The 26,881-nt window shown below is 34.2% G+C and overlaps 1 protein-coding gene across 8 annotated transcripts in view; it reads right to left on the bottom strand.

Annotated features, from left to right (window-relative positions):
• Positions 1–26,881, bottom strand: part of FER (FER tyrosine kinase) — a 465,352-nt gene that overhangs the window by 394,250 nt on the left and 44,221 nt on the right. For all 8 annotated transcript variants that reach the window (XR_007127415.1, XM_047729739.1, XM_047729745.1 and 5 more), the window contains one exon: positions 25,164–25,430. Coding sequence is in view for 7 of the 8 variants with exons in the window: in XM_047729739.1 (XP_047585695.1) it covers positions 25,164–25,370 (207 nt within the window). In the remaining variant the exon portion in view is untranslated. The remainder of the gene's footprint in view (positions 1–25,163; positions 25,431–26,881) is intronic.

Genomic DNA, 26,881 nt, shown 5'->3' with positions numbered 1-26,881 from the left:
TCTCTCTCAGCACTTAAAACAACTATTAAACTGTATGTATAATTGTTGGTTTTTTTCTGTCTCCCCAACTAGAATGGAAGCTCCATTAGGACAGCACCATGTCTTTTTCTGCACTAATTTAGGTATTTACTGTGATGCCTTAAACAATAGCTACTCAAGGGGCGCCTGGGTGGCTCAGTGGGTTAAGCCTCTGCCTTCAGCTCAGGTCATGATCTCAGGGTCCTGGGATCGAGCCCCGCGATGGGCTCTCTGCTCAGCGGGGAGTCTGCTTCCTCCTCTCTCTCTGCCTGCCTCTCTGCCTACTTGTGATCTCTGTCAAATAAATAAATAAAATCTTTAAAAAAAAAAATAGCTACTCAATATTCCTTGAAAGAAGAAAGGAAGGGAGGGAGGGAGGCATAAACGTAAAATAAAACCATGAATTAAATATATGTCATATGCCATTAAAAGACTTTTCATTGTTTAAAACTAGAATTAGATAGTGTGGTAGTAACGCCAATTATGACAGGGAAGGAAAAATTAACAGGCCTATCTTCAACTGACAAAACAAGAGAGGGATAAGAGTAGACATAATGCAATATGAAACATTGCCTAAAAGGAATGTGTGAGTGGGCAAAAAAAATGGGTGATATATAACTTGAATTAGATAGGTGGCTAGAATATTTGTTATAAAGAAGAGAGTAAAACATTAACAGCTGCTTGACAAACACAAAAGTAAAGATGTACTTCAACATTTGCAATAAAACTAGTAGAGCACTTTGCAGATATGGCTCTTTGGTTATGGTCAGTGCATAGATAAATTAAATTACCTGTTGATCAGAAAAATTGGGGGAAGATTATTCTTTGTAGCCTAATAAAATACTGTAGAACACTAGCAGGCATTCTAAGTGCTTTATTATACAAAATCCAGCTTAAGGATAATAATTCTGTTAATAATGTTCCCCATAAGGGGATATCACCAGTAGTCAGTCACTGATCCAGATAAGAATTATTAAAAAATGAAAATATCTAAAGTTTAACTTTGGAAAAAATTAATCATAGGCAAAGAACAAATAATACAACATGAAAACAAAACCACTATGGTTAAGTTTATAAAACAGAATATAAATACCATAACTACTAAGAGATGAGCTACAAAATGTGAATGCAGTAATAACATAACTATAAAAAGTAGACAAAAATCCTAAGGGATACTACCAAGAATCAGAAATGAGAATTTGGCAAGAAAAGTGTAATTGTGTCCAATTCCTAACTTTTCAAATAGAAGAGTCAACAGACAGCTTTATTTCTAAAGTTTGTGAACAAAGAAATACAGACAAGCTTAAAAATTCTTAAGTTTCAGAAGTTAAAGAGTTAAGTAAGTGAATGTTTAGGAAAAAATATGATATAGACCTTCTAAATTACCAAAAGTAATTTTTGAGGAACGTTAACATTGTCCATTAAAAAAAGGGAAAAGAAAAGAAACAAAAAATTACTCACAATTAAAAATAAGTTGCAAAATAAAAATTATACTGAACACATTTGTTAAACATCATCTGTTAAACATGTGTGAAAAGGAAAACATTGTCAGAGGGGGAAACTTCACGATAGGCAATAAATAAGTAACACCAGTAAAATAAAATAACACAACAAAAAGACAAGTAAAAATCCCCCAGAAAAATATGAACAATAAGATTCAGTAGTCATTCTTGGGGCGTCTGGGTGGCTCAGTTGGTTAAAGCCTCTGCCTGCAGCTCAGGTCATGATCTCCTGGGATGGAGCCCCATATTGGGCTCTCTGCTCAGCGGGGAGCCTGCTTCCTCCTCTCTCTCTGCCTGCCTCTCTGCCTACTTGTGATCTCTGTCTGTCAAATAAATAAATAAAAATCTTAAAAAAAAAAAAGATTCAGTAGTCATTCTGTTCAAATGATTTAAAATTGAATTCTATTTGAATTTTGAATTGAATTTGAAAATTAAAAACAAATTAGGGCACATTATGATATAAAAGAATATCAATCACAATGAATATATAACTGCCATGAACCTTTCCATTCTAGAAAATAGTACATCAAAACACACAAAGCAAAACAGTGGAAAATGAAATGAGAAATCAAAAGTAATTGGGATAATTAAACATATTTATCTCTACCTGCAGCAAATAAATTTAAAAAATAAATAATACAGAGTATCTGAATAAGTAATTTAATAATTTAATAATTATTTATATGTCTGATTTGTGGTTATATTTAAAAATCTATACACTATCGGTAGAGCAGACACCTATTTTTAAAGAATCTATGGAATTTTTTAAGAATTACATAATATTGGGCTATAAAAAATTTTATAAACTTCAAAAATAGAAAATAGTTCATACTAACTATACTCTTTAGCTAGCCTCTTACATGGAAAAAATTAGGGAAAAATATCACTGACAGAATATTTTAAGGAAAAAAATTAAATCATTCCTAAAAATAGCATAGGCCAAGAAGTAAAGTTTTTAAAACTAATATAAGGCCTAGGAAATAACAGCAAGTAAAATACTATCAAAATCTCTGATATACAGCTGAATTTGCTGAAAGATTCAGTCTTTACACTTCCATTTCTAAGTAAGAAAAAATAAAGTTATTAAATATTCAATTTTAGAAGATGGGAAAGGAAGAACAATGTAAAATCTAATGAAAATACAAAGAGGGAATTGAAAAGAAAAAAACAAAAAGTATTAATTAGTCAAAAATAAAATCAGAGAAAAATAATGTTAATAACATCATTGGGAGAGCTGACAATAATGGAAAAAAAGGAAGTATCTAAAATTAAGTCTAGGAAATGAGAAACAACCAAAGATTAAGACAAAACTTCAAAATCTTTGAGAAAAAAATGTTTTTCTCCTATTAATCTGTCTTTTGTTAATTTATTTTTTTATTTTTTTATTTATTTTTTAAATATTTATTTAATTGACATATAGTTGACATATATTATATTAGTTTCAGATATAAAACATAGTGATTTAACTTTCTATACTTTAAGACATGATCCCCACAAGTATAGTTTCTATCTGTCACCATACAAGGTTATCAATTACATTATTGACTATATTACCTATGCTGTATTTTAAATCACCATGACTTATTTTTTTTTTAAGATTTCATTTATTTATTTGACAGAGAGACAGATAGTGGAGAGGTTAACACAAGCAAGGGGAGTGGGAGAGGGAGAAGCAGGTTTCCCAATGAGCAGGGAGCTGGATGCGGGGCTCTATCCCAGGACACTGGGATCATGACCTGAGCCAAAGGCGAATGCTTAATGACAGAGCTACTCAGGTGCCCCAACTATTTTATTTTATAACTGGAAGTCTTTATCTCTTATTTTCCTTTGCCTATTTTGCCCATTCTCCCTATCCCAATCTTTAAAACATATTTCTCCAAATCAAATCCTATCTATTGAAACAAAGAAATGAAGAAAAGAAATAAAACAACCTACCTGGTGCAAGTTCTATTTCCCTAACTGAATCCTCACATTAACAGAGAGCAAATTCAAAGACACCAATAACTATGAACTCCATGATTATCATGAACCAATTATCAAAAAAATCACTAATAAAGTACAAAGCTCAAAATGTTTTGCTATAATTCCAAATATATGAATTAGATACCTTTGATACTACCTAAAAGTTTCAAAGAAATGAGAAAAAAAAAGTTCCTACAATCACCATAACACAGACATCAGAAAGTGGCAAAGATACTACAAAAATAAATTCTCTTATAAATGCCAATGCAAAATTTTAAACAAAATATTAATAGGACAAAAGTCCTATTTAAAGGACAAAAGTCCATTAAAGAAAAATATCTCATAGCCAATTTCGGGACATTTCAAAAATGCATACCTAATAGTCATATGTAGAAGTATTCCCATAAAAGTCAAAGACAAACAAGGCCACTTAATGTCAACAATGTTATTAATACTGTTTCCAAAATGCCTCTAAAAGAGAGAATATGAGTAAAAAATATTTTAAAGAGAAATGTTTACCCATTTTAATTAAAAAAACACAAATGAAGCCATTTGGAATTATTATTTTTCATGTATCAGGTTGACAAAATTAAATAAAACAGTATATTCTATAGCTAAGAGTTTGGGAAACAGGTTCACTAACACATTGTTAATGGAGTGGAAAGTAAATTACTGAAATATTAAGTGGGCAAAACTTCATACCCAGAAAATCTACTTCTTGGAATTTATACCACACAAAAGATTTGCACAGATATATGGATTATATTTTCAAGGACATTTATCACAGTTTTAATAGCAAAAAGAGTCCATCAATAAGAAATCAAAGAAATGAATTATAATGAAATGCAGCCATTAAAAATTAAGATAACTTCATGTGAAATGTGAAAGCCCAAGTTATATAAAGAGGCTAAAAAGTCAAACTTTGCAAAATAGTTTATAGAGTACAATGCTATTTCTATAAGATGAACAAACATCTCGTGGGTGTATTCATAAAAAATATACAGAGAATAAAAATAAAGGAAGCTATTTGCAAAATGTAGAAAAGATAACAGATGATATTTTTGTCTTCAAACCTGAATTGCCTTGTAAAAATTGAAATATTAGAACTAATCAAAACCAAAAAGATTCATGTTTCATTTCAAATTCCATCCACAAGCTGTTCAAAATACATACACTGTGACCTAACACTACAATAGCACTTCCAAATATAGAGCCTACTAAAATATGCAACACCAGCCTTGAATGTATCACTCCAAATTTAGTACAGATGCTTCCATGAAATTAAATCGCAGCTCTCATGCATAACAGGAAACATTCATCACACTAGAAGCCAAAATAATATCTAAAGTAAAATAATATAGGGGCTCCTTCCTGGCTGGCTCAGAGGAGCAAGTGACTCTTGGATTTCAGGGTCGTGCTTGGTTCAAGCCCCATGTGGGGTACAGAGATTATTCAAATTAAAAACTTTAAAAAAAAAGTAAAATAATATAGCACAAGATGAGTTACTTTGTTAATCATTACTTGATAGTGTGAGAAAATATAAAACAATAGCCAGTTAAAAATAATAGAAAATACTAGCAGCTTTTCCATAAAGAAAGTAAAAACTTGATAGTTTAACTTACTTTGGGGAAATAAAGTCTAAGTTAATTTTTTTTAAGATTTTTTTTTAAGATTTTTTAAGATTTTATTTATTCGTTTGACAGACAGAGATCACAAGTAGGCAGAGAGGCAGGCAGAGAGAGGAAGGGAAGCAGGCTCCCTGCTGAGCAGAGAGCCCGACATGGGGCTCGATCCCAGGACCCTGAGATCATGACCTGAGATCATGACCTGAGCCACCCAGGCGCCCCGAGTCTAAGTTAATTTTTTAAATTAAATGTTACTGTTTCCACAGAAAGAACTTTATTCCATTGGGGCATCCACAGAAGTAGACAGGTATGAAATTCGAAGTACAGATCCTTCCAGTTATTAGTACTTGTATGTATTAGTATTATGTTTCAATAATGTATTTCTATGTATTTATAATTTACAAATTAACCATGCATATTAGCAGATACCCAGCAATGAGCTGAAGGAAACCAGAAAACATTGTCCATGATTCCTTTGTGATAGGAAGAATGTTAGAAAGAGGAGAGAAAAGAATAATTAAAGTAAGACACTTCTTCCAGCCTTGACATAGTAACCGGAATCAAGTTCATCTTCCCACTAAAACAACTAGAAAACTGAGTATAATATAAGAAACTGATCAGGTAACAGCACCACAGGCAGCACAGAACTGGAATCCCAAAGAGAAGCTAAAGACCTGAAATTGCCTGTTTTCTACCTGGAAGTCTTTCCTAAGGGACGTGCAAAGAGAAAATCGGAGTGTAAGTTCAGAACAAGCATAAACTTAAATGTCAGAGTGAAAAGTTGGACTTTATGCTAATTACAATGTCCAATTAGAGAATTTTAAGCAGGGGAGTGACACAGCCATTACAGGTGGTAAATTAAAAGGCCGAAGTAAAAACTCTGGGCCTCACACTGTATGTTTCTTTCTTTTCTTTTAATAATAATGCAAAGCCTCACCTGATCTGAATTATCTTGAATTCTAAATAAATAGTCTGATTTCATAAATGCTAATTATACCTTACCAGAAGAAAAAATAAAATGCCATTAGGAAAATATTTTAAAATAAAATCAGTCAAGATGGTGTAACAGGAAACAAATTTATGCTTCTACCTGAAGGAGAAAAAAGATGGACAAAAAATAAGAAATAACAGTTTCCAAGATACTGGATATCAGGCATTGAAGGACATGACATGATCACTGAAAGAAAGAAAACAAACAAGCTGAGTCCTACAATTGCCCTGACTTATTGACTTGAGAGGCTGCAGCACAAGGAGGAAAAACCAAAGGGGATGTGAGCAGAATCCCTGAGCCGAGAAGGCAGAGCTGAGAGTCTGAGAACAGGCAGCTAGAGTTCATGGCACAGTCTAGAGGAGGATGGAGACACAGTGAGAAGCCTGGAGATTCGCAGTGACCCTTACTCTGATATTCAGCAGAGTGCCCATGAAGAAGCTACATGAACTGGAGGGGAAAAAAATGGCTGAAAAGATAACAGGGAACAACAGTTCCTGCTGTTTGTATATGATTAGGAATAGTGTCTGTTTCCACCAGCCATCCCAGAAAAACTCATAATTCATGGGGCACTAGGTAGAGCCCTGTTAGTGGGGAATCATTAGCCCCAGAGTTAACGCTGCTCTGACTCTACCTACCAAATCTTATAATCAAGATCCAAAGGATCAGGCTCTTTCCATGTAACTTAACTGCGCTCCCTAACAAAACTCAACGAAACATATATAAACTATCAAAAATGAAACTAAGAGGAAAAAAGAATGTAGAAATAAATAAATGGAACATCACTGAGCTGTAGAACACCTTTTGGACACCTAATATATGTGTGATTAGAAAACACCAAGGAGACAGAGGAGGGATAGGAAAAGTATTTGAAGAAATAATGCCTGAAAACTTTCAAAACTCAACAAAAACCAAAAAACCCACAGATTCAAGAAGCTCAGTGAATCCAAGCACAAGAAGCATGAAAAGAAAACTACACTATCAGTACTATATTTGAAGCAAATAGCTTTGGAACACTCAAATACTTCATAATGATAGTGTAATAATTTTCACAAAATAAGATGATTAAATATACAAACCCTGTCAATTTTATAATTCATTTGATGAGTTCCTGGATATCTTATTTTTTCTTACAACATTTATAATTTCTTCCCCCATAAATCAAGCAGGAATACACTAGTCTCCTTCCCTGCACAGTATATGTTGTGGTATATAGAACTGCAGGTATATTTTCATCTGGTGGGAGTTTTTAAAGAACCAAAGAACTGAAGTAATTTGATGACTCACGGAGGGAATGGATCATCGGCATTAAGTCCTTCAATGTTGGGGGAATTTAGGCCTCTCTATTTAATTGGTCTTTCTAAAATGGAAGGGTTGAAACTTTTAAGCCCTTGTTATTTCAAGTAGTACAAATTCTTAGATTATCAAACACTAATGCAATAACCAAAAGAAATACTCAATAAAAATACTAGGTAACAAAAAAAATTAAATAAATATATTTAAGATAAAATAAAATCAAAATAATCAATTAATTGAAGTCAATAGTTGGGTTGCAAAGACTGGTACCATATATACTGAGCCACATTAGCTCACTCATCGCCCAGTCTCAGAAAATAGCCATTTCCAGAAATCACATGGATACCAAAATATTACTATTGCTATTACAAAGAGTAAATCTAGATATCTAAACACAGATCAGACCCAGAAGGAAACTACATTACCTTTTCTTTCCTGCTACTTTTTCTTCCAGCTATTCTGGATTCAATGTCCCTCATTTGCTTTTGCTCTTGGGCTTACAAAGCCCCAATTCTTGTTCTTCTAAGGAAGAACAATATCCAGAAAGGGAACAGGCCAGAGTTACCTTTGCCCTTCTGAAGTATATCATATCACCTTGGCAATTTCTCCTACCAAAAGTTAGTTGCTGTGTTAAAGACCCTGCAGTCTCCTCCAGCTCTCGCACCCTGCGATTTTTCACTACTTAGCTACTTCCCTCTATACTGTCATCCTCATAAGCAACTTGAGTTTTATAAATCATGTCCACAGAAGATTACTTTGTTGACCCAGTTCTAGCAGATTTTTGTTAATGATGGGCTGACTGATTTGGGTGTTTTAAAGAAAATAATAAATTACCCTAAGGCTTCTGGAGATGTTAACCTACTCCCCTCCAGCTTCAGTGTGATAAGCCTGTTTGTTCTCCACCATATTGCATCCCATTCTCACTTCCATCCATGTTCTAAGGCAGTTGTTTCATTATTCTCTACTTCCTATATTCCCCAAATCTCCTTGATTGCCTCTTTCAGCTTAACATTTCTTTAAAAGCAGACTTCCCTTTTCACCCCAAATCCAACCAATCCTTCCAGTTACTGCTCAATTGAATTTTTTTAACCCCCAATTCCCACATAAACCTCTGGGGAAAAAAGTGGAAACTCAGCATTTGCTCCCAGAAGTTATAAACCAGCCTATATACTTAGGACCCTCTCTTTTTCTAAAGCTCTGTCCAATAAATGATGTGTTCTTCTCTCACATACTGTGTAACACAGAACCAAGAGGAGGAGTTGATGGTCTCCATTGTTTCTCCCCACTGTCACCCCTATTGAGTCTAACCCTGCTTGTCTAGATGACCCTCTGCTCCTTCTCTTTAATATCTGCTTCCTCTACGTTCACAGGCTTTCTTTCACATACCCCTCTTATCAACACTCTGAGGCAATATCTTCATTTTATAAATGGTGAGGGAGAAATTAAATAATCTGCCAAGGTCACATAAGCCTCTTACTGTGCTACCTATGATGCTGGAGGATACAGAAGTATGGGATCCTAAAGACACCTGCATCAAAACATTATTTTCATCTTTTCCTATACACCCAAAATACATGCATCTCAAGAATAACTATTAAGCTAAACTAATGAGAGTACTTTATAAACTGGTTACAAATTATACAGTAATCTTTAACTAATCCCTATTTAGTACTTTATCATTAAATTAGATTTTCCTGGGTGCCTGGGTGGCTCAGTGAGTTAAGCCTCTGCCTTTGGCTCAGGTCATGGTCTCAGGGTCCTGGGATCGAGCCCTACATCGGGCTCTCCATTCAGCAGGGAGCCTGCTCCCCCACTCTCGGCTGTCTGCCTCTCTGCCTCCTTGTGATCTCTCTGTCAAATAAATAAATAAAATCTTTAAAAATAAATAAATAGATAGATAGATAAGATTTTCCTTGTGGAAAATCTATCTACTCCTTTAGGCTACCTATTTTGCAGCATGAGTAATATCTAAAGTGAGTAAGTCCTTCTAGGCCAGGATTAGTGAGTCATTCTTGATATGAAAGTAAAAATAAAAGTAGCCTCGCACTATATTTCGGTTTCTAACTAGAATAATGACCTAGACTTCAAACTTCCCTAAGCAGAACAATTAAGAAATAAATCAGCATCTTCTTCTTTCTAATCAAAACCAGCGCCACACTGCATAATTAGAAATAGTACCACTATATGCTGGTGAAAGAAAGAAAGAAAGAGGACCAATTTAAGAGAAAAATACATATCATACACATTTCCCTATCCCCAAGGAAACAAAATTACTGATTTGAGACTTTTTGTTTTTTTAAAGATTTTATTTATTTATTTGACAGAAGAGATCACAAGTAGGCAGAGAGGCAGGCAGAGAGAGAGGGAGAAGCAGGCTCCCTGCCAAGCAGAGAGCCTGATGTGGGGCTCGATCTCAGGACCCCGAGATCATGACCTGGGCCGAAGGCAGAGGCTTAACCCACTGAGCCACCCAAGCGCCCCCACTGATTTGAGACTTTTAAGTTTAGAACATCTTTCAGAATCCTGAGTTGTAAACTGAATATTAATATTGCATTATAAGTCCACAACAGCCAAACTATGGAAAGAACCTAGATGTCCATCAACAGATGAATGGATAAAGATGTGGTATCTATATACAATGGAGTACTATGCAGCCATCAAAAGAAATGAAATCTTGCCATTTGCGACAATATGGATGGAACTAGAGGGTATTATACTGAGCGAAATAAGTCAATCGGAGAAAGACAACTGTCATATGATCTCCCTGATATGAGGAGATGCAATGTGGGGGGTTTGAGGGGTAGGAAAAGAATAAATGAAACAAGATGGGATCAGGCGGGAGACAAACCATAAGAGACTCTTAATCTCACAAACAAACTGAGGGTTGCTGGGAGGGAAGGGGGTAGGGAGAAGGTGGTGGGGTTATGGACATTGGAGAGGGTATGTGCTATGGTGAGTGCTGTGAAGTGTGTAAACCTGGTGATTCAAAGACCTGTACCCCTGGGGCTAATAATACATTATATGTTAATTAAAAAAATATTACATTATAAAATACTGTTTCTACCTGAAATGTATTTTTCAAAAGATTTTCCACATCCCTAAATGTGATTTTATGTTGTTGTTTTATGAACAAAAGTAATTCCTAGAAATAAATGCATCTCTTATTTCACAGTGAAAAAGGAATAATGATTTCATTTATAGAACTTTTATGCTCCCCTATCATTCCACCCCCTAAAAAAAGAGACCATACACTGCACTGCATACACTACAGAGCATCACAGATTTCCAAAATAATTAAACATGAATCCTAAAATGCCTATTTCACTCTTAGGAAACCAATAGAGGTAAATAGTACAAGTTATTGGATGAATACCCAATATTAGTAAACACTACAAAAAAAAAAAGTAAACACTACACTCAAATTCTGGAAAATGAAAACTATATACAGGGAAAAAAATTATATCTTTTAGAAAAGCAAATCATGCTTCCACCTCTGAACTAGCAGATGTGTGGTGAGGTAAATCAGTATTCCATAAACAGGTAGTAATTTAAAGTTCTGAGTTCATTATACCAAAAAGTATTTATCCTGGACAATGAGTCAAAGAACACACAACTACTGCAGCTATAATTACAGTAAAGCACTGAAAATAATCAACAAAACGACTCAAACCTGAAAAATACCTAAATAATAGTTGTTATAAATAGGTTTTCTCTGGGGCGCCTGGGTGGCTCAGTGGGTTAAGCCTCTGCCTTCGGGTCATGATCTCAGGGTCCTGGGATCAAGCCCCACATCGGGTTCCCTGCTTCCCCCCCTCTCTCTGCCTGCCTCTCTGCCTACTTGTGATCTCTCTCTGCCAAATAAATAAATAAAATCTTTTTAAAAAAAATAGGTTTTCTCTGTACAGACTGTATCTTCCAACTACTTGCTTTCTTTCCTGCTTGAATATTTTTTATTTTTTTTTTAAAAATAGGTTTGACCCAATAGGTTTCTGAATGGGGTGCTGGCATCAGTATTTTAAAGCTCTAATGTACAAAACATTTGTGTCCTTAATAATCACTGTGTTATGCAAAATCACACTGAAAATCACAGAGCTTATTTAAAAAAAAAAGTGTTAGATTACAACAGTCAAAAAATTTATCAGGGACACATTTTTTTAAAAAGACAGAAACTAAGAAAATCTTTGCAGGGTTTTACATAGATGAAGTGGTTAAGAAAACATAAGTACTAAAAAAGACATGGCACTTTATCTCGAAAAGACCTGAGGTTTTTTTATCAAAAGTAGGTATCAGACGGGTTGCAACTTCTGAGTTTTTGTAAAGTAGTAGAAAGAGTTATCTAAATTTGGACAGAAAGTTGCAAGACCACAGGATGGGTGTGGCTCATAACCCAACAGATGAACAGAGGTAGCCAATAAATGATGAAAGTGTGTGCCTGTGTAAGTTTTATGCATTCCTGAGCAGCTCAATTCATCTAAGTAGTCTTTGGCATTCACCTAGCACTTCTTCCAGATTTGTGCATGAACAAATACAAGATCAGATTATGTTCAAATTATTCCCCAATATATCATTGCTTTGGAACAAATTCATGTTTTTAAAGCAGGCTTTATAGCAGAATTGACTCCACAGTCAGACTTAAGAATTACTGTCTTAAAATACATACAGTTGAAAATCTAGTTATACAGATTTCTAGTTACAATATATACTTATTATGTGACTACTAAATAATAAAGCTGATTCATCAAAAAGCAGTTTCCATTACTTTTAATTCCCATGTAGTATATGGAATATAGCCAATATTCAGTCCACTTTGTGTTCAAAAGGTAAACCAATATTTCTCTTCAATAAGTTGTGCTGAGAATTATCTGTATCACTACACTATTTCAGAAGAGAGCTGACTGTATTCTGACAGATGTAATTGTATATTTACTCATTTTTGTTCAGCTTTATTGAGATATTAATAACAAAACATATGCAAGTTTAAAGTGTACAACATAATGATTTGATACATGTATATATTGCAAAGTGATTATTACAGTAAAGTCAGTTAATACCTCCATCCCCTCACATGATTGTCCTTCTTATCTTGTGGTGATACACTTTTAAGATCTATTCCCTTAACAACTTTCAAGTATATAATACTGTATTGTTAAATATAGTCACATGCTATATATTACATCTCCAGAGATTATTCATCTTATAGCTGGAAGTTTGTCCCTGCTGATCAACATCTCATTTCTCTCCTGCCTCTACCACCTCCTATTTTCTGACAATCACCATTCCAATCTCTATTTCTATGAGTTGACTTATTTATCATAATGCCCTCAAGTCCACCCTGTTGTTGCAAAAGGAAGGATTTTCTTCTTTTCGTGACTGAATAATATTCCACTCTGTATATAAACCACATTTTCTTTATCCATTCATACATTGATGGATGTTTAGATTATTTTCATATCTTGACTATTATAAATAATACTGCAATGAACACAACAGTGCAAGTATCTCTTCATGATAATGATTTCATTTCCTTCAGATATATATCCAGAAGTGGGATTGCTGGATCATATGGTAGTTCTATTTTTAATTTTTGGAGGAATCTCCATACTGTTTTTCAAAGTAGCTGTACCAATGTTCATTTTCAGCAACAGTATACAAGAACTCTCTCTTTTCCACAGCTTTGCCAACACTTGCTATCTTTTCTCTCTTTGATAACAGCCATTCTTACAGTTATGAGGTAACATCTCATTGTGGTTTTGACTTGCATTCCTTTGATGATTAGTGATATTATTTTTTCATGCGTCTGTTGGCCATTTGTTATGTGTTCCTTGAAAAACTGTACTCAGATTCTCCACCATTTTTTTTTGTAGTTTCTGTTTTTGTTTTTGTTTGCTATTGAGTTGTAGGAGTTCCCAATATTTTGAATATTAGCTCCTTATCAGATAGATATTTGGCAAATATTTTCTCCCATTCCTAAGATTATCTATTCATTTTGCTGAATGTTTCCTGCTGTGCAGAATCTTTTTATTTTTGCTTTTGCTGCCTGCACTTTTGGAGAGAGGTTCAATTTCATTCTCTTGCATATGAATATCGTTTCCCAACACTATTTATTAAAGAGACTATTACTCTTGGCTCTCTTGTCAAATATTAGTTGACTATATACAGCATGGACTTATTTCCAAGCTCTCAATTCTGTTTTATTGGTCTACATGTCTGTTTTTATGCTATATCATACTGTTCTGATTGTTAAATGTTTATAATAAGTTTGAAATCAGTAATTTGATACATTCAGCTTGGTTCTTATTCAAGATAACTTTGGCTACTCAGGGCCTTTATGGTTCCATTCAAATTTAGGATTGTTTTCTCTATTTGTGTGGAAAATACCATTGGAATTTTGATAGTACAGCATTGATTCTATAGATGGCTTTGGGGAATAAGAACATTTTAACAATATTAATTCTTCCAATCCATTACCGCAGAATATCTTTCCATTTATTTGTGTCTTCTTCAATTTCTTTCACCAATGTCTTATAACTTTTCAGTGTATAGATCTTTCACCTCCTTGGTGAAATTATTCCTAAGAATTTTTTTGATGCTATTATAAATTGGGATGTTGCTTTTATTTCTTTTTCAGATAGTTCATTATTAGTATATAAAAACAACTGTTTTTTGTATCCTGTAACTTTACTGAATTTATTAGTCCTAACAGTTTTTTGGTGGAGTCTTTAGGGATGTCTATATATAAGATTGTATCATATGCAAATGGAGACAATTTTACTTCTTCTTTTACCATCGTAATATCTTTTATTTCTGACAGGTGTAATTTTAAATGAATAAAAAAATACAAAGAAAATTCACCTTACAACTTCTCAAAATAAAATAGCTGTTAAACATATGAAAAGATGTTTATTTTCACTCATAATTAGAGAAGTATAAAACTATACTAGAAATCATTTTTTACATACCAGACTAACAAAATTTCAAAAGTCTGACAATGTACTCTGTTGCCCAGATTAAGTAGAAATGACATTCTTAGATATAGTGGGTATACAAAACTGTACAAGATCTATAAAATAAATTCATAATTACAATGGCAATACATAACAAAACGACATGCACATTTATACTTTGACCTAGAAATCTCATTTCCAGGAATTTACCCTGAGGATATTCATAATATACAAAAATACATCTGTAACAAAGTTATTTCTTGCATCATTATTTGTGATTACAAAATACCGTGACACACAAAATTTCATACACAGTAACTTGGTTGAATATCTAAATATTCTCTCTACTAGAAGGAACCAGGATTCCTAGGAGAAAGGGTTTATTTCACAACTGGGAAAGGAAAATTCAAGATGAGCCTCGGATATCTTAATATGCCAGGAAGTAAAGAAGTGTTCAAAGAATGATAGGGAAACAGTCTAGGTAATTGAAAGCAAAGATGGCTACCAAAGCTTCTATCTCCCAATATTTCACCAAAAGCAATACAAACAACAAAAAAGGAAAAATAAAAGCATACAAAAACCATGCCCTCAGGATTAAAGACAGAATGTACATACTTCAAAATAACTTTCAGTTAAAAAATAAAAAGGAAGAAGAAGAAGAAAGAAAGAAGTTACCAAAGCACAAAGTATGATTTCTTACACTCATGTTCTAGATTAATGGAACCTAAGAGACAAAACAACTAAACGAAATGAATGAATCTGGATTAGATCTTGAATCAGGGCAAAAAAGAAAAAATGCCAAAAAAGCTCATTATTGGGACAAATGACAAAAGTGGAGTATGGAACATATTTTTGATAATAGCATGGTAATAATGCTAAATTTCCCAAATTTGATTATACTGCAAGTATGTTCTTAAAAAATACTTAAATAAATATTTAAGAATGAAAGGACATGATGTCTTCCACTAACTCACAAATTGTTCAGGAAAAAAAAAATAATATATAATTATATTGAGAGAGAAAGCAAACTATAGAGTATATAAAACAAAATGTTAACAATGAATAGAGTAGAGGGTACAGGGATATCTTTGTTTTACTCTTGAAACTCAGGTGTACGTTTTAATTTTTTTAAATAAAGAGATAAAAGCCACTAGCTACAAGACTTCTGATTCCACTCAAGATAGTGAAATAGGCATTTCTTTATCCAGCTGCATAAAACTACCAAAAAGTGAACAAAAAATATATGAAACAACAGCATACAAGCCACTGGACATCAGGCAATGAAGGACAGTAAACCCTGAGAGAGACTACAGATCAACAAACTGAGCCCTAAGGTTATCTCAGCTCACTGAATAGAGAAAAAAATCCGAAGAGGAAGAGCGGCACAAAATTCAGTAATACCTGCAAGTTAAAGAGACTGAGTTCAAGGCACAGAGCAATAAGATAGTCACATTGTCCCCTCTCCAGGGACAATCTTGTCCTGGAGAAGGGACAAGAACAGAGTAGTTCAGAGGAGAGAGCAGCACTAAAACTCAGAAGATCTGCAAAGATTCCCCTTGATTGTTTAGCTAAGTACTGATCAGCCCAAGGGTGTGATGAAATTACCCTATACCAAGGGAATAACCCACTCACAGTAATTATAAGGGAACACAGTCTACAGCTCACACAAGACCATGGAACTGTGCGGGGTCCCAATAACCACAATGTAAAACCTCATATCAGGAGTATCGTTTAAGTACTGAGAATGATGCTGCCTCAGTAGAGGAGATAAACTCACCCTAGACTACAAGTACTTAACAAATGTAAAAGTAAGAGCCAGGGGCGCCTGGGTGGCTCAGTCAGTTAAAAGTAAAAGCCAAAAAGATCAAACTATCTCCAAGTAACTAACTGTCACCAATCCCAAAACTAAGCTCAAGAATATTTTTTAAACTATGAAAATATTCAGAACTTAAAAAAGTAAAATCCACAATGCCTGGCATCAAATCAGAGATTACCAAGCATAAAGATGCAGGAGAAAAATGAGGAGAAAAAAATCAGCCAATCAAAATTGACCTAGAAGTAAGAAAGATTATAAAAGCCAAGAAGAATAAAACAGTTACTTTAACTACATTTTAAGACATTCAAGGAAAGAATATTAAGTAGACACATGGAAGATACAAAAAAAGATTCAAATTGAACTATTAAAAATAATTCATTTATTTATGACTTTTCATTTTCAACACAGAAATGGCTCAGCTACTCTGTTTCTCATTCCTTCTCTCCAATTCTCTACCCTAAAGCACAGGTGTGGGGCAGAAGGAAGAGTTGGGTTTGGACAGGTATGAGAAGATAAAGGAATAAGAACAAACAGGCATATTTGTAAAAGATTTATTTATTTATGAGAAAGAGAGAAAGTACACACACACCCGTGAGTAGGGGGAAAGGGTGAGAATCTTCAAGTAGACTCCCTGTTGAGTGGAGAACCTAATACAGGGTGGATCTCACAACCCCTGAGATCATGACCTGAGCCGAAACCAAGAGTCAGTTGCTTAACCAAGTGAACCACCCAGGTGCCCCACAAAGACATATTTAAACTTAAATTGTGGCAAGAGAGTAAGTAGTATTGCCAAAGGAAGAAGAGGAAGGAGGGATGAAGTGACATTGCTGGAAAAAGAGAGGTCAGGGAGAGAGTGAGAATTAAATTCATTGATAGGGTTATGAAAGGGTACCAGAAGCAAAGAAGTCTGACATGAAAAACAGACTAAATAAAATTAATGACAGATTAGATTAGACATTACATAAAATACAATTAATGAAATGGAAGACACAACAATAGAAAGTGACCACAATGAAACACAGAGAAGACAGAAAAATAGAGCATCAGTAAAATGTAGTTTAACTTCAGTCAATATGCATATAATTGGAGTCCCCAAAGGAGAGAAAACAGGAAGGACTAAAATATTTTTTGAAAAAATAATGGCTGATATTTTTTTAAAGTTGATGAGAATATCTATATGTCCACAGATAAAAGAAGGTCAACAAACCCCCAGCACAAGAAATATTAAAGAAAATTATACAGAGGCATAAAACAGATTGTTTTAAATCAGTGATAAAGAAAAAAATCTTAAGCAAGCCAGAGAAAAAAACATTAGGCACAATTATTTTATCAGAAACAATGTAGATAACAATAAAACATCTTTGAAATATTAAAAGAAAAAAGCACCAACTAGAAATTTGTATATAGCAAAAATATTTTTCAGAAACAAACACAACCTAAAGACATTTTCACATTTACAAAACCAGAAAAAATAAATTACCAGTAGACTTCTAATATAAGAAATGTTAAGGGAAGTCCAAGCAGAAAAAAAAAAATAATACCAGATAGAATACTGGATCTACAAAGAAATGAAGAGTACTGTGAGTTGTAGCTCAATGGGTAAATATAAAGACTTATGTTATTATTATTTAAATTATTCAAAAGATAATCAACAATTCACAGCAATATAATAATAATATATTGTGGGATTTATAACACAAGTAGAATTAAAAAGCATAACAATAATAGCATAAGGTATAGGCAGGTGAAATGAAAGTATACCATTACGAGTATATTATCACAGATGAGGTTCTATATATGACTAAAATATAATTGTATAGTAAGTTAAAGATGTATCCTATGAACCCTAAAGCAACCACTAAAATAACACAATAAACAATTATAGGTGATAACCCAGCAATGTAGGTAAAAACAGAATCATAAAAAAACCTCAATCCAAAATAAGAGAAAAAAGGAAAATAAGAACACAGAAAAAGCAGACTGAACAAAGAGAAAACAGCAAACTGATAGATTAAAACCTGACCATATAAAAAATCATATTAAATGGAAACAGTCTAAACACACCAATTAAATGGCAGTGATGTCATATTAGGAAACAAAGCAAGACCCAACCACACACTACCTACAAGAAACCCACTTTAAATATAACAACCGAATAGGATGAAAAACACATAATATGCTAACATTAACCAAAAGAAAACTGAAGTGGTCCTACTAATATCAGAGTTGATTTCATTGTAAATAATTGTATGAGGGATAAAGAAGGTAATGTCGTAAATGAAAAATGAGTCAATTCATTAGAATTTTAAAGTCTTCAAAAATCAGTCACCTAATACACAAGTTAATTAATTTGTCAAAAAAAACCCATAACAATTCTAAGCATTTATGTACCTAATAGCAGAAATTCACAATACATGAAGTAAAAACTAATGAAACTGCAAAGAGAAATAGACAAATTCACAATTATAATGAGATTTCAATACTCATCTTTCAATAATTGAGAGAATAGGTAGACAAAAATGAGTAAAGAAATAAAAGACTTGAACACCACTATCAACCATCTTGACCTGTCACTTATAGAACACTTCACCCAACAACGACAGGATATCAAGTGTACATGAAACAGTTACAAACCATATTTTGGGCCATGAAACAAGTATTCATAAATTTAAGAGTACAAAATAGGCTCTTGTAAAACAATGGAACTAAGTTCAAAATCAACAGCAGAAATGTCTCTGGGGAAAAAAATGCCCCAAATATTTGGAAATTAAGAATGAGACTTTGAAAGAATACATGGGTCAAAAAGAAATTAAAAAAAAAAAGTTAAAACATATCCTGAGCTGAAAGAAAATGAAAATATATAGCATATAAAAAGTTCTAGGATTCAGCTAAAACTGTACTCAGAGAAAATTAAGAAAACTATAAGCTTCGGGGACGCCTGGGTGGCTCAGTGGGTTAAGCCGCTGCCTTCGGCTCAGGTCATGATCCCAGGTCCTGGGTTCGAGCCCCACATCGGGCTTTCTGCTCAGCGGGGAGCCTGCTTCCTCCTCTCTCTCTGCCTGCCTCTCTGCCTACTTGTGATTTCTCTCTGTCAAATAAATAAATAAAATCTTAAAAAAAAAAAAAAAGAAAACTATAAGCTTATATTACAAAAGAAGATAGATCTTAAATCAATAATCTGTTTCTACTTATTAAATCAGGGCAAATAAGGGGAAATAAAACCCCAATTAAGGGGGAAAAATTAATAGACTTCATAGGAGAAATCAATGCGACAGAAAATAGAAAGTCAATGAAATCGAAGGGTAATTCTCAGATAATATCAGTAAAGTTGATAAACCTCTAGTGTGTCTGATGAGGAAAAAAAGACAGATGACAAAAACCGCCAGTATCAGGAATGAAAAATGTATTCAAAGGACAATAATGCAAAATAATAAACAACAAAAAATTTGATATCGTAAACAAAAGTGAACAAATTCCTTGAAAATCACAACATACCAAAGTTCACTCAGAAAGAAAAAGACTACCTGAACAGCCCACTATATTACACATTAAATGTATAATTAAAAATCTTCTCTCGAAGTAAACTTTAGCCCCTGATGATTTCATTGGTGAATTCTATCAAACATCTAAGTAAGAAACAAAACGAATTCCACACAAATATTGCCAGAAAACTAAAGAGAAAATACTTCCCAACTTGTCCTATGAGGCCAGCATCACCCTGATACCAAAACAGGGTTTTGGTACAACATTACAAGAAAAGACAACTGCAGACCAATATACCTCAGTAAAACTAAGACAAGAATTTTTTTAAAAAAATTTTTTAGCAAACTGAATCCAAATATTTTTTTTTAATGGGCAATATATAAAACTAGGTGGGGTTTAATCCAGGAATATAAGATTGTTTTAACATTTGAAATATCTAAAAATCAATGAACATATTTCAATATATTATCAAACTGAAAAGAAAAAAACAATATAATTATCTAAGCAGAAAAAGATAAACCACTTGGCAAAAGCCAACATCAGTAAATGAAAAAAACTCTCAGCTAAATAAGAATAGAAGCTTCCACAAGCTTATAAAAGATATCTACAAAAAACTTACAGCTAACAGCATACTTAATGGTGAAAGACTAAATGTGTTTCCCCTAAGATTAGCAACAAGACATGGATATCTATTGTCTGTATGTCCATCCAGGGTTTGTGCTAGAGGTTCTAACCAGTACAAAAATGAAAGAAAAGCAAATAAAAGACATCCAAATGGAAAAGAAAAAGGAATTAATTGTCTTTGTTCGCAGAAGACAAAATCACCCATGTAGAAAATCCAAGGGAATCCAAAAAAAAGCTATAAATAAGCGAGTTTCACAAAGTTTATTTTACGAGATTAGTATACATAATAAAAATGAATAGTGAGAAACTAAAATTTTTAAAAAATACTATTTAGGGGCGCCTGGGTGGCTCAGTGGGTTAAGCCTCTGCCTTTGGCTCAGGTCATGATCTCAGGGTCCTGGGATCAAGCCTGGCATCGGGCTTTCTGCTCAGCAGGAAGCCTGCTTCCCCCTCTCTCTCTCCCTGCCTCTCTGCCTACTTGTGATCTCTCTCTGTCAAATAAATAAAACCTTTTAAAAAAATACTATTCAGAAGAGTATAAAAAATATATATAATGTACATAAATCTGAAAGAACTGTATACTGAAAACCTGTAAGACTATTCAGAAAAATTAAAGAAAATACATACCATATTTACAGACTGGAAGACCCAATACTGTTAAGATATACATTTTCCCCAAATTTATCTATATAGTCAGTGCATTCCAATCACAATCCAGTAGCCTTTTTAAAACAGGAATTAACAAGCTAATTCTAAAATTCACATGAGGGCGCCTGGATGGCTCAGTCAGTTAAGTTTCTGCCTTCTGCTCAGGTCATGATCCCAGGGTCCTGGGATCAAGTCACAAATTGGGTTCCTTGATCCTCGGGGAATCTGCTTCTCCCTCTGCCTCTCCTCTCTCTCTCTCCCTCTGCCTTCTCCCTCTGCTGCTCTCTCTCTCATGAATAAATAAAATATTTTTAAAATAAATGAATATATAAAATTCATATGGAAGTGCAAAGGAACTAAAATAGCCAAAAGTGTTTTGAAAGAAGAAAAAAAAAAAGAACAGAAAAATTACACTACTGACTTTGTGCTTACTATAAAACAATAAAAATAAAAAGTTATCGGTGTCAGGGTAGACAAAAACACAAGGACATTATAAAGTATGTAGAGATAGGCTTACAAATTATAGTCAATTGATTTTCGACAAAGAGGCAAAGAAGAAAGTTTAATCTTTTCAACAAATGCTGCTAGAACAAGTGGGTATCTGTTTGCAAAAACAAACTTTAATCATACCTTGCCCGTTATACAAAAATTAACTAAAAATGGATCATAAGCCTACATGTAAAGCGGAACTATAAAACTTCCAGATGCAAACATAGAAACTCTGCAAATTTAGGTCAGGCAACTGTGGGGTTTTTTTTTTTTTTAGATGCAACACCAAAAACACAACACCCTAAAGAAAAAAACTGATATACTGAACTTTTTTTAAGTAGAATAAATGACGACTTTTCAGCGTTAAGAGGAAAGGCTGACACATTCCTTGTTTTTCTTTGGGTTTCCAACCATTGTTCACTCACCTCTCAACACTTCCTCTTTGAAAGGCAATCCTGCCCCCTTAAACTATCCCTCCCAAACTTTATCACTTTCCCTAGCCCTCTTTGCAATCAAAAACTCTCCTGACTTCCTTAATTATTTTAGCATTTGTCTCCACCTATCCTTCACCAAAATACTTGACACTTCAGTGTCTACACTGATGATTCCTCCACTGACCCGACCTCATAAATCTTCAATATTCTATACCTACTAGTCCTATTTCTTGTTACTTTCATTATCTTACTTTTCTAAAGAGTGTAATTCCAATTAAACATGGTAAATAGAACACCTGGCTATTTCTCCACTTCTTTCCAAAATACCACTAAAATATAATGTAGTTACTTAAAGTATAAATTCACAATAACAAAGAAAATAGAAAAGGGGACAACCACAGATAAGACATGTCAACAAAACTTAAGACAATTAGAAGTAGGTAAATGGTAACTTATTAGCATCTCAAGAACTGTTGAAACCTAATGTTGTGCCCAAGTTTTCGCGTCCGAGAGACCACCAAGGAGCCAACACCGATGCAATCACACAAGGGTTTATTCGACAAGCTTAAGCTTGGGCCCAAATATACCCAACACAGCGGAGTAGGGACTTGGACCCTAAGGTGACATGCTTTTGCTTGGGCCCAAGTATACTCGATGCAGTGGAGTAGGGACTTGGACCCTGAGCTTAGTTAAGGCAGGGGTATTTATGGGTTCCTGTTACTAAAGCAGGGTGGGGGGGTCTCTGCAACTAAAGTAGGGTGAGGCTTCCTAAAGTAGGGTGAGGCTTCCTAGAGTAGGGTGGGGATCCTTAGAACTAAAGTAGGGTGGGGGTCTTTAAAACTAAAGTAGGGTGGGGCTTCCTGAAACTAAAGTAAAGTAGGGGAAAGTTCAGCCCTTGGACACAGGGGTCTGAGATGGCTGTACTTATGCTAAAGCTAAACCTGAGGTGGGATGGCCTTAGTTTTTCTCGGCCTCCACAATAAATGTTCTGCAAAGGGTAAGTCAAGAAAAAAAGGCCATGTAGGGGAAGATGGTAATCAAAAGGTACAAATTTCTACTTAAAAGATCAGTAAGTACCAGATGTGTAACGTACAACATGATGGCTATAATTAACATCACTGTATGATACACATAAAAGTTAAGAGGGAAATCCTAAGAGTTCTCATCACAAAAAGGATTTTTTTCTTTTCTTTTTATTGTATCTACATGAGATGATGGATGATAACTATACCTATTATAGTAATCATTTCATAATATGTGTGAATCAAACTGTTGGGTCCCCCAAAAATTGGGCACCCCAATAATGGGTCTGTGATTAAAGGAGCAAGACTGATACAAAGCGAAGGTCAAGAAAAGCTTTATTTCGCACCAAGCATCAGGAATCAGACCGACCGTCAAACAGATCGGTCGGGGCCACCCCTACAGAGAGGACGACCCCTCCCTGTTTTCCAGACTAACTTTTATAGAGCAAGGCCATGTGGTTGGGCCTGGCCCCACACAGGTGGCCAATGAGATTATAACACACACAGGAAACTCCACAGTGATGTTAGGGGACCAACTGAATTACAATTTACCCTAGTAGACATTTGAACCAGCCTATCACCTAGTTCAGAATTGGCACCCAAAAGGTGCCCAAAGGGCGGGGCCCATACTCCTTGGTAGCTAGGAGACAGTATGCGCCCCCACTGATTGAATACCTCCACAAGGCCTGACCCACCCTTGTATTTGGACTTTGTTACCTGGGACTGGTTTCCTGGACTTGCTTTTAAATAAGTTCCCCTTGGGGTGGAGGGGCAAAGTCAATTAAATTTTACAACAAAATGGCAGTTCAGCCAGGGTGGGGCGGCTCTGGCTGAATAGGTCCTTACAAACCATCACACTGCATACCTTAAACTTATATACAGTGATACATGTATGTCAATTATTTCTCAATTTAAAAAAAAAGAAAAGGCCAATTTACAGGGTCAGACCTATCACTCCTGTAAACCTCAGAAACTGGAGAAAACCATATGAAAGAAGAGGAGACATTACTGAAACAGAAGAATTGATTCGAAGTCTATATAAGGAGCAGACAGAACTCTCATTTCTATTGCTCAGCCCACATAAACACAACTGTTCTTCCCCCGGTTCAGAAGAAACTGGGACTTTGGACTAAGAGACATCAGGCTGCTTACCAAAAACAGAAGGATTAACTAAAGTATAACTCTTAGTACACTCAACCTACTTTCCCTATCAGGTCTTGTAACATAACAGTGTAGTCAAACCAAACACAGAACAAGATAAATCTGAATTTCAGAAAAACAATAAATAATTCTTCGGGTATGGTGTACCAAATATTGCATGCAAAATTTAACTGATGTCCTATATTTTTATTTGCTATGTCTAGTGAACCCCCATCTTCAGACTAGAGACTAAAGAATTTCTTATTGGATAATGTGAGTGGCCTAGGAAAGGAAGTTAAAGATATTAACATTAAGGAGTTCTCAATGAAATCACAGATCCTTACCTGATCATACACACCACACACACGTTCCATAGGAAACAGATTCCTCTACAATTTACTCAAATCATTTATAAGACATGTTTGTAAAAGAAACACACTAATTTTTTTGACTTTCCATAGTAAAACAAGGAAGAGTTCCCTTAACTTTGAATAAGTACAATGAAATGTGATATTTAAGTAAGACAATGGGAACAAATAGAGCAGAAATCCAAGAACTATTAAGGTATGTAATATTTCATGTTTAATGCCATCAAAGAGCAATTAACAATTATTTTTATGGCACTTAATTTTAAATTTTTTATTTTTTTAAGCTTACAGTTAAAAAAACATAGTTTATTCAAAGAATTTTTTGTGTGATTAACTCATCAGTATATTATTATTTTAGTAAAATGAATGATAGCAAAGAACATTATTTGTTAAAATATTCCATGTGATTCAGTACACTAATGAGTCACAGAATTCAGAGAAGATGGGTTATGATGAAAGTTTGTGTCAAAAGTATTTAGCAGGTCTCAAGAGACTCAAGGAAATAGGGTAATAAACAAAATTAGTAAAAATGGCTCTCAAACCAAAGTCATTACAATAATCTAGACATTAATTTTTTTAATTTCAAAATTCAAAAATTTCAGACCTACTAACTTAGACAGGAGGTAGGGCACAAAAATGTATAATTTTTGAAACTTTCCCCCATGAGATTCTGATAATCAGCAAGATTTTAGAAGCACTGCTTTAGAATGCTAATTTGGGTACGCTCCTTCAACGGTATTATCTACTTGTCCTAAGCACAATTATGATGCTATACACAATAAATAATGAAATTATTCTCCTTACCTTGGATACATTGCTGACATAATTCATTTGAACAGTGCTTTCTTTATCAACTTGATTACAAAGGTTCTGTAAAGTAGATGCATATTCTTTATCACTTTTTATTCTCAGGGCCATAAATTTCTTCACTGTTTCCAGTAACCGTAATTCCCAGTCTTGCAATTTTAGCACAGCTTCATGTGAATTCTTCAGGTCACTCCCAAACCCCATTTTTGTAAGGCACTGTCTTATCCTCCACACTGCACTGTGAGCCTTCTAATCAGCACATATCTGTGTATGTAAACAGAAGGGAAAAAGATCTTAAATCAAAAGGAAATTTGTCTTCAAAGCAAAGTGGTGGCCTATTCTTTTTAGGGTTAAAAAAAAATCACTACAACTGAATGCTTTCACCCCAAAGTCAGAAACAAGATGAGGATGTCCACTCTCTCTACTTCTACTGAACATTGTAAAGGAGGTTCTAGTCAATACAATGAGACAAGTGAAAAAATCTCCATGGGAATTGAAAAAGAAAGAAGTGAAACTATATTTGCAGAGGACATGAGATTGTATATATAAAATCCTAAGGAATGCAATAAAAAAGAAGTATTAGCCTTAATAAATGAGCTTAGATTACAGAGTACAAGATCAATATACAAAAATCAATTGTATTTCTATACACTAGCAATGATCAACCTGAAAATGAAATTAAAAAACAATTCTAGATACAACCACATCAAAAAGACTAAAATATTTAGGCATAAATTTTATAAAATAAATTAAAAACCTGTACTCTTAAAACTACAAAGTGTTGTTGAAAGAAATTAAGGAGGAGCTCAATAAACAGAAAGATTGATGTTAATGGGTCCAAAAGACTTAATATTGTTAAGAAAGCAATTTTCTCTAATTTGATCTACAGACTGAAGTTAATCCATATTAACATATGGATTTTTTTTTTTTTTTACAGAAATTGAGAAGCTAATCTTAAAAAAATTCTTGAAAAAGAAGAACAAAGCTGGAAGACTCAGACTTCTTGATTTCAAAATGAATAGCTACAATTATCAAGACAATGTGGTACTGGCACATAGACAGACATAGAGATCAATGGAGTAGAAGAGAGGGTCCAGATGTGAATCCTCCTATTTATGACTTTCTATAAGGGTAAAAGTCTTTCAACTGATGGTGCTGGGACAACTGGGTTTCCACATGCAAAAGAATGAAGCAAGATGCTTTCCTTAGGCCATACTCAAAAAATTAACTATATCTATAACTAAACTATAATTGAAACCTTAAAACTCTCAGAAGAAAACACAATAGTAAATCTCTGTGACCATGGCTCAGGAAATGGTTTCTTAGATAAAACACCATAAGCAAAAGCAATAAAATTAAAATACATAAATTCCATTTAATCAAAATTTAAAACTTCTGTACTTCAAAGGTCATTGTTAAGAAAGTGAAAAAAGCAGAGAATGGGAGAAAATATTTGCAAATACTTATCTGATAAGAGACTTTTATCTGGAATATATAATTCTTACAACTCAATAGTAAAAAGATAAACATGGGTGCCTGGGTGACTCAGTCAGTTAAGTATCTGCCTTCAGGCTCAGGTCGTAATCCCAGGGTCCAGGGATTGAGTCCCGCATCGGGCTCCTTACTCAGTGGGGAGCCTGCTTCTCCCTCTGCCTGCCACTCTCTCACTTTCTCTCTCTGACAAATAAATAAACAAAATCTAAAATATAATATTA

The sequence above is a fragment of the Lutra lutra genome, chromosome 5 (genome assembly GCF_902655055.1).
Source record: "Lutra lutra chromosome 5, mLutLut1.2, whole genome shotgun sequence".
Classification (NCBI taxonomy): domain Eukaryota; kingdom Metazoa; phylum Chordata; class Mammalia; order Carnivora; family Mustelidae; genus Lutra; species Lutra lutra.
The sequence above is the reverse complement of the archived record's forward strand: the minus strand, read 5'-3'. Positions and strand labels throughout refer to the sequence as shown.